The 7,903-nt window shown below is 66.1% G+C and overlaps 3 protein-coding genes across 3 annotated transcripts in view; 2 read left to right on the forward strand and 1 right to left on the reverse strand.

The window, feature by feature from the left end:
- The first annotated feature begins 137 nt into the window (after positions 1-137).
- MVD (mevalonate diphosphate decarboxylase) lies at positions 138-2,911 on the forward strand. Its single transcript, XM_015640415.2, has 9 exons — positions 138-269; positions 445-559; positions 635-778; positions 1,010-1,209; positions 1,295-1,369; positions 1,700-1,918; positions 1,999-2,114; positions 2,194-2,302; positions 2,675-2,911. The coding sequence occupies exons 1-9, from the start codon at positions 180-182 to the stop codon at positions 2,753-2,755; spliced, it is 1,149 nt and encodes a 382-aa protein (XP_015495901.1). The 5' UTR covers positions 138-179; the 3' UTR covers positions 2,756-2,911.
- Positions 2,912-3,036: 125 nt separating this feature from the next.
- Positions 3,037-6,407, forward strand: LOC107210059 (cytochrome b-245 light chain). Its single transcript, XM_015640416.3, has 6 exons — positions 3,037-3,783; positions 4,393-4,462; positions 4,697-4,771; positions 4,954-5,037; positions 5,112-5,193; positions 5,431-6,407. The coding sequence occupies exons 1-6, from the start codon at positions 3,726-3,728 to the stop codon at positions 5,608-5,610; spliced, it is 549 nt and encodes a 182-aa protein (XP_015495902.1). The 5' UTR covers positions 3,037-3,725; the 3' UTR covers positions 5,611-6,407.
- Positions 6,408-7,157: 750 nt separating this feature from the next.
- Positions 7,158-7,903, reverse strand: part of IL17C (interleukin 17C) — a 6,045-nt gene continuing 5,299 nt past the window's right edge. Inside the window, 3 exon segments of the mRNA XM_033517313.1 lie at positions 7,158-7,738; positions 7,838-7,897; positions 7,899-7,903. The exon segment at positions 7,899-7,903 is cut by the window's right edge and continues 240 nt beyond it. Coding sequence (XP_033373204.1) covers positions 7,489-7,738; positions 7,838-7,897; positions 7,899-7,903 — 315 coding nt within the window. The 3' untranslated portion in view covers positions 7,158-7,488.

Consider the following 7,903-nt stretch of genomic DNA (forward strand, 5'->3'; position numbering starts at 1 on the left):
TTCCTGGCTGTGCCGTGCCATTCCTGGCTGTGCCATGCCATTCCAAGCTGTCCCATGCCATTCTCGGCGCTGCCATGGCATGCTTTGCTGTGTCCATCAGTGCCATTCCTGTCAGTGCCATGCCGTTCCAAGCTGTGCCATGCCATTCCTGGCAGTGCCATGCCATTCCAAGCTGTGCCATGCCGTGCTCTCTTGCAGGGGGCAAGCGAGACACCGACCTCATCCTGCCCATCAACTCCTCGCTGAGCGTGACACTGCACCAGGACCAGGTGGGTCAGCATCAGGACCAGGATCAGGATCAGGATCAGGACCAGGATTAGGATCAGGATCAGGATCAGGACCAGGATCAGGATCAGGATCAGGATTAGGATCAGGATCAGGGCCAGGTTCAGGATCAGGATCTGCTGTCCAGGAGTGCTGAGCCCCCTCGCTCTCTCCCCACAGCTCAAGACCACCACGACGGCGGCCGCCAGCCGGGATTTCACGGAGGACCGGCTGTGGCTCAACGGGAAGGAGGCGGACGTGGGGCACCCGCGGGTCCAGGCCTGTCTGCGCGAGGGTGAGCGTCCCCTGCCCGGGGCTGTCCCCTGCCCGGGGCTGTCCCCGGTGTCCCCTGACCCTGCTGTCCCCGCAGTGCGGCGCCTGGCCCGGAAGCGCCGCGGGGGTGGTGAGGACACGGCCACGCTCAGCCTTTCCTACAAAATCCACATCGCCTCCGAGAACAACTTCCCCACTGCCGCCGGGCTCGCCTCGTCTGCCGCCGGCTACGCCTGCCTGGGTGCGTCCCCTTGCTGTGACCTGTCCCCTCCTGTGGCAGTATGGCATGGAGGGCTCTGCCAGGGGTGGTGGCGGTGTCCCCTCTGTTCCCTGGCCGGCCCGGCTCGGTGGCAGCAGCAGGAGGGGTGACAGAGGTGTCCCCTCTGCCTGTCCCCGCAGTGTCAGCGCTGGCCCGGCTCGGTGGCAGCAGCAGGAGGGGTGACAGAGGTGTCCCCTCTGCCTGTCCCCGCAGTGTCAGCGCTGGCCCGGCTCTATGGGCTGGAGGAGGAGCTGTCCGAGGTGGCCCGGCGGGGCTCGGGCAGTGCCTGTCGCAGCATGTTCGGGGGCTTCGTGCAGTGGCAGCGCGGGGAGCGCCCCGATGGCACCGACAGCCTGGCCCTCCAAGTGGCCCCCGAGACGCATTGGCCGGAGCTCCGTGTCCTCATCCTGGTGGTGAGGGGCTGGCAGGGCATTTGGGTGGGGTTTGGGACTTGGGGGGCTCAGGAGGTGCCGTGTCCCACTGTCTGTGTCCCCCCAGGTCAGTGGGGAGAAGAAGCCGGTGGGGAGCACGGCAGGGATGCAGACCAGTGTGGAGACCAGTCCCCTGCTGAAGGTAGGGGGACACGGGACTTGTCCTTCCCAGGCAGGGACAGGGTCCCCTTCCCTTGGAATGGGGCTGGAGGCTGTGCAGTGACACCCAAAGGGTCACAGTGCTGTGGGTGTCACCAGATTGGGGTGACAGTGACCTTCCTGCTGTGGGTATCACCAAATTCAGGGTGCCCACAACCCACCCGTTGTGGATGTCACTGAATTGGGGTAGCTGTGACCCTCCTGCTGTGGATGTCACTAGACTGGGGTGGCCACAGCCTGCCTGGGGTGACCACGACCCACCTGCCGTGGGTGTCACTGCAGTGGATTGACGGTGACACCCCTGGTGTGACAGCACCGGGCAGAGGTGGTGGTCCCCGAGCGCCTGGCCCAGATGATGCGGCACATCCGGGACCGGGACTTTGAGGGCTTTGGCCAGCTGGCCATGAGGGACAGCAACCAGTTCCATGCCACCTGCCTCGACACCTTCCCGCCCATCTTCTACCTCACGGACGTGTCGCGCCACATCATCGCGCTGGCACATCGCTACAACGCCCACCACGGCCACACCAAGGTACCAGCAGGGCCCCGGGCGTGTCACAGCACCCTGGCCCTTCCCCAGGTCCCCACAATGTCCCCACAATGCCACCACAGGTCGCCTACACCTTTGACGCCGGCCCCAACGCCGTCATCTTCCTGCTGGACGAGGCCGTGGCCGAGTTTGTGGAGGTGGTGAGGCGCAGCTTCCCCCCCAGCACCAACGGGGACCAGTAAGGGAATCTCACTTCTTACTGGGGGAGGGTGTGGGGCTGGTGGGGACGTGGGGACTGAGCGCTCGCTGTGCCACAGGTTTGTGCGGGGGCTGCCCGTGGGCTCGGCCGTGCTGTCCCAGGAGCTGGTGGCCGCCGTGGTCAGTGAGCCTGTGCCGGGGGCTGTCCAGTACATCCTGCACACCAAGGTGAGGGGCTGGGGGAGTGGGACCGGGAGGACACAGCCTCTGTGGGGGCGTTCTGACCCCATCCCTGCCCCCATGGGGGTGTGGGACCCCACTGCTGTCCCCAGGGGTGTCCAGGACCCCGTCCCTGTCCCAGTTCCTAAGGGAGTGTGTAACACCCTGTCCACATCCCCAGGGCTGTGTGAGGGACCCCATCCCTGTCCCCATCCCCGGGTGGGTGTGCAGGACCCATTTATGGATGTATTCCCACTGGCACAACCCATGGGGTGACCTTTTGGGGTCTGTGGGGCCCTGAGGTGCCCCCTGCCCACAGCGGGGGTGGCCCTGCAGGCAGTGGGGCTCCCCAGTGTCCCTGAGCCGTGTCCTGCCCCACAGCCTGGCCCTGGTCCCCAGCTCGTGGATGACCCCAGTCAGCACCTCCTGGGAGCGGATGGGCTGCCCCGGCACCGCGCCTGACCCCGGTGACACTCTGGGACACGCCGGGGGGACTCTGCCACCAGCGGGCCTCAGGACCCTGAGCCGGGCCTGCTGCATCCTCCCAGCCCTGGGGCAGGATGTGAGCCCGGGGCTGGGTTTTAGTCTTTTGTACGGAAATAGAGGGCTCCTGTTCCAGTTGTGTTTCGGGGAGTCGGGTTCTGTGTGTGGTGCTGGGGGGGAACAGCGCCAGCCAAGATGGGGACAGATGGGGACAGTCCCTGGGGCTGAGCTGCTCCTCTGCACAGCCCTGTCACCCCACACGACCCCTGCGTCCCTTGTCGGGCATCTCCTGTCCCATATGTCCCCAAGTTGTCACTGATCCTTCCACATGGCCCCTGTCCCTTGCACATCGCACATCCCCTGTCCCCTCCCTGTCCCTTGCACGACTGACCGTGTCCCGTGTCCCTCAGATGTCCCTGCGGGACACGGATCCTGTCCCCCCGCATGGCTCCTGTTGTTAGCGCTGTCCCCCCGGACCGGCCTGTCCGTGTTCCCCCGCGCCATCCCTGTCCCCCCGGGCCGGCCTGTCCCTGTCCCCCCGCGCCATCCCTGTCCCCCCATGTCCTGTGACCCTGGGGTGGCCCCGGGTCGCTGCCGTGTCCCTGCGGGGGCGTGGCCTGTGGAAAGGGGCGTGGTTAATGCGAAGGGGGCGTGGTCAGAGGTGGTAGCGCCTCACCCGCCTTCCGGGTCGGGACCGGCCGAGCGGAGCCGAACCGGGACGGGCCGGGCCCAGCCGAGCTCCACCGGGCGGTACGATCCGAGCAGAACCCGAGCGGGCTGAGCCGAACAGAGCCCGGCTCTCTGCACTGAGCCGAACCGGACCGCGCCGGGCCGGGATAGCCGAAGGCGCTCCAACCGGCGCTCGGGCCGAACCGAGCGGAGCCGGGAGTAGCCGAAGGTGCTCGGACCGAACCGAGCGGAGTCGGGAGTAGCCGAAGGCGCTCGGGCCATGGGGCAGATCGAGTGGGCCATGTGGGCGAACGAGCAGGCGCTCGCCGCCGGGCTCAGTGAGTACGGGGGGCTGGGGGGGCCCGGGCTGGGCGGCCGGAGGGGCCGCGGGCACTTCGGAAGGTCCCCTGGCTCTGGAGGGAGTGAGCGCCCGGCGGGCTGGGGATGCCGAGCCCCGGGGGTGCCCCCAGACACGGGCCCGGGGAAGGGGAGGGGGGTCCCGGTCCCACCGGGCTGGGGAGTGCAGGCGGGAGGTGCCGGAAAGTCCTGGAGCCTCCGCTTCCTCCTTTTCTCTTCCTCCTCTGCCCTCTCGGTTCCGTCGTCTCCTCCTCCGCTCTCCTCCGGCCACGAGGCCAAGAACCTCCCCCGGAGCCGGGAGTTCCCTGAGCCGGGGGTCCCGCACGCAGCATCTCCCCAGCATCCGCATGTTGGAGTCCTTGGGACCATGGAACCCCCAGTTCCCCGAATCTGGGGGGTCCCGAGTGTTCCCCGGGACAAAATCCCACTCTGGGGGTTTGCGGGGGGCTGTGTCCGGAGTTTGGGGGAGGCGTATCCCGAGTTGGGGGCTGTATCCCAGGCTGAGGGTTGGTGTCCTGGTTTGGGGGGTTGTATCCCGGGTTGGGGTCGGTAGTCCCGGTGTGACCCCTCCATCCCGGCTGTTCCCGCAGTCCTGCTGACGGGCGGGATCGTGGCCGTGGCGGGGCAGTTCAAGGGCTGGTACTTCGCGGCGTATTCCATGTATCCTTCCCGACAGCATCCCCGGGGCTGGGCTGCGGGAAAACCCCGTCCCGATCGGGATGGGAGGCATGAACGGGCCGGGGTCACATCCTTACCTCCCAACGCTGCTCCCAGCTGTGCTTTCCCTGCCCTACACAAACCCCTTTTTGGGATGCGGGTTGTTCCTTGGGGCCATTCCCGGTTCCTTGGGGCCATTCCCGGTCCCATTCCGCCTTTTCCTTGACGCTCCGGCAGCGCGGCAGGCGTCCTGGTCTGCCTGCTCGAATATCCCAGGAGCAAGCGGAAAAAGGGCTCCACCATGGAGAGGTGGTGAGTGCTGTGTCCCCCCTGCAGCCGGGTCCTGCTACCCCCAAACACGGGGATGCGGGAGCAGAGCTGGATGCCACGGGTGGGTTCCTTGGGCTGATGCTTGCAGAGATGGGGGTCCCTGGAGGCTGGGTGTCCCCCCAGGGTGGGGACAGCCCCTGTGACCCCCTGCTGTCCCCCTGCAGTGGCCAGAAGTACCTGACAGCCGTGGTGAAGCTGTTCGGGCCCCTCACCAGGAATTATTACGTCCGAGCCATCCTTCACGCCGCGTGAGTGGGGTGCAGGGTCGGGACTGGGGGCTGAGCCCCCCCAACTCCCTCTGAGCACCAAATCTCTGTCACAGCCTGGCTGTCCCTGCCGGTTTCCTCCTCTCCACCATCCTCGGCACTGTCTGCCTGGGCATCGCCAGCGGCATCTACCTGCTGGTGAGTGCAGAGGGGCTTTTGGGGGCTGGGAGCAGGAGGGCACCCCTAAACCCATGGACCTGTAGTTCCGTGTGAATTCCAAGAGCATTCCCAGACTGGGCTGCAGGAAAACCCAGTCCCGATCGGGGTGGAGTCACATCCTCCTTTCCCCCCACACTGGTCCCAGCTGTGCTTTCCCCGCCCCAAACACCTTTTTGGGGTGGGGGTTGTTCCTTGGCACTGTTGCCCATCCCACAGGCTGCTGTTCGAGGGGAGGAGTGGAGACCCATCGAGCAGAAGCCCCGGGAGCGGCCACAAGTGGGGGGCACCATCAAGCAGCCGCCCAGCAACCCCCCACCCCGACCCCCCCCCGATGCCCGCAAGAAGCAGCCGGAGGTGGGGGGGCAGGTGAACCCCATCCCTGTGGAGGCAGAATGATGGGGGATCCTCCTGCCCCACTGCCCTGCTCCTGCTCCTGCTTCCCAGCTGCTCCTGGATCCGCTGCAGGGAACGGGCTCCTGGGGATCCCCAAAACCCCGGGGGAGCTGAGCCCCTCGGTGTGGGTCCCCAGCTCCTGGTGATGCTCAGATCCCTGGGATCATTAAATCCCCCTGGGCTCCCCAAGGGATTCCCCAGTGATGCTGTGGGGTCCCCAGCTCCTGGGCATCACCAGACCCCCAGCAATGCTCAGCTCCTTGTAGGATCTCCATCTCCTGGGGGTCCCCAAATCCCCAAAGATGCTCAGCTTTGGCCATGGATGTGATGCTCCCTGTGGGGTTTCTGGCCTCTGGGGGCTTCCCAACTTCTGGAGATTCCCAAATCCCTGGGGCTGCTCAACTCCCTATGGAGTGTCCAGCTCTCAGGAGCTCCCCAGCTCCTGGACCTCCCCAAATCCCCAAGGATGTCCAGTTTCCCGTGGGATCTGCAGCTCCCAAAGACTTCCCAGCTCCTAAGGGTGCCCCAAATCCTTGGGGATTCTCAGCTCCCTCTGAGTCTCCTGTTGCCAGGGGCTCCTCAGCTCCTGGGAAACCCCAGGTCCCTGGGCAAGCTCAGCTCCCTGAGGGTCCCAACTCTCCAAGAAACCCCCAGTTTCCTGGGGGATCCTCAAATCCCTGTGGAACTCCAGCTCTCAGGGAATCCCCTGCGCCCTGGGGGGGATCAGGCAGCTCTGCTCCGGCTCTCCCTGGTTTTTGTCATTTCTGCAGTTGCTGTTGCAATAAAAAGTGGGAAAGGCACCGGCTGCCCCTGGCTCCTGCTGCAGGGGGAATCCTCCCGTTCCCGACCTGCTCCTGGGGTGGCTGGGACAGGACTGGGGAGGTGTTTTGAGGACAAACAGTGCAATTATGGGCAAATCCAGGATGCGGATGTGCAGCGTACGGCCAGGGCAGGGTCCCCTCCCACAATCCTTATGGAGCCAACAGTGGGGTGGAACTGGGAGCTGCACAGCGAGTCCCAAAGGAGGCCCCCAAACCTGGGATAGCCCCCAGCAGGGAATGTGGGGAACATTTCCCTTCCCAGTCCCACTCGTGGGTGCAGGAAGTTCCCCGGTGTGATGTGGGTGCCAAATCCTTGATCCCACTGGGATCAGCAGCTGCTCCAGGCCCCCCTCTGCCCCCTCCCCACACAGACCCTGGCCCCTCAGGGGGTGCAGGTGGCCCAGGGCCCCTCTAGGTGCTGCCAGCACAGGTGGAGTGGCCCTGGCAGGTGGCAGCAGCTCCGTGGGCCGCGGTGCCCGGGGGCAGAGCCATGGGAAAGGTGTGGGTGTCGGGGTGCCAGGGCTGGGTCCTCCCGGGGCTGGGGGTGTGGAGCACCCCCGTGCCCTGCCAGCCTCCCCATCACCTCCCAGTTCCTCCTGCCCTGCTGCACTGGTGCTCTGCCCACCGTGAGGGCTGTCCCACAGCCGGGCACCGCCCGTGGATGTGCCTGTCCCAGTTCCCAACATCATCCCAACACTGCCTCGGCCGGGAGCAGAGCGACCACTGTGCCAGGGCTTCTTGGCTTTTATTTGCAGCATTAAATAGCACTAGAGAGGAGACAATAAATAGCTTTTTGGGGGAATAAATAACCAGTGAGTGTCTCAGCAGCACTCACAGGGTCTGGCCGGGGGGCCTCGAGCACCGTGGGGCGATGCTGGCCCTGGAGTCACAGCCGTGGCTGGGCGGGGGGGGTCAGCAATAAATAGGGGGTACAAAAAGCCCCCCGGCAGCAAGGCTTATAAATAACTCATAAATAACCAGGGGAGGGGACACCCCGGCGGGCTCGGGTGCTCTAAAACAAGCACGGGCGGGGGCGGTGACACGGTCACCGGGGCAGGGCTCAGCTGGCGGTGCGGGGCAGGACGCAGGTGCAGCCCACGGGCACTCGGATGTAATCCACCTCCAGCGTGACCAGCCCCAGCCCCGCGGGCCGCGGGCAGGGCTTGCGCCGCAGCACCAGCATGGTCTGCTGGATGGTCACCGAGTTGAGCGAGCTCGTCTCCCGGCCGGTTTTCACGTCCACGCAGCCGCTGCACAGGCACTCGGCGAAGGCCAGCTTGCGAGGGTAGCGGTTCTCGTCCTCGTCGATGCTGCGGGGACACGGCGACACCTTCCCTCGCACCGCCAGCTCGGCGGCGAGGGCAGGGAGGGGACCCGGCCGAGGGGCCCGGGGAGCGGGCGGCACTCACCGGTAGCGCCACGGGGAGATGGAGCGCTCGTGGGGCTCGCTGCGGAGCCCGGCCCGCAGGGACAGC

The sequence above is a fragment of the Parus major genome, chromosome 11 (assembly GCF_001522545.3).
Source record: "Parus major isolate Abel chromosome 11, Parus_major1.1, whole genome shotgun sequence".
Classification (NCBI taxonomy): domain Eukaryota; kingdom Metazoa; phylum Chordata; class Aves; order Passeriformes; family Paridae; genus Parus; species Parus major.

Excerpts from the sequence above, each read along its gene's own strand:
- LOC107210059 (XM_015640416.3), top strand. The coding sequence starts at position 3,726 with ATGGGGCAGATCGAGTGGGCCATGTGGGCGAACGAGCAGGCGCTCGCC. Across the intron at positions 4,772-4,953 it reads GGCTCCACCATGGAGAGGTG|TGGCCAGAAGTACCTGACAG; the intron begins GTGAGTGCTGTG and ends GTCCCCCTGCAG. Across the intron at positions 5,038-5,111 it reads CGAGCCATCCTTCACGCCGC|CCTGGCTGTCCCTGCCGGTT; the intron begins GTGAGTGGGGTG and ends TCTCTGTCACAG.
- MVD (XM_015640415.2), top strand. The coding sequence starts at position 180 with ATGCCGTGCTCTCTTGCAGGGGGCAAGCGAGACACCGACCTCATCCTG. Across the intron at positions 779-1,009 it reads CGCCGGCTACGCCTGCCTGG|TGTCAGCGCTGGCCCGGCTC; the intron begins GTGCGTCCCCTT and ends CTGTCCCCGCAG. Across the intron at positions 2,115-2,193 it reads CCCAGCACCAACGGGGACCA|GTTTGTGCGGGGGCTGCCCG; the intron begins GTAAGGGAATCT and ends GCTGTGCCACAG.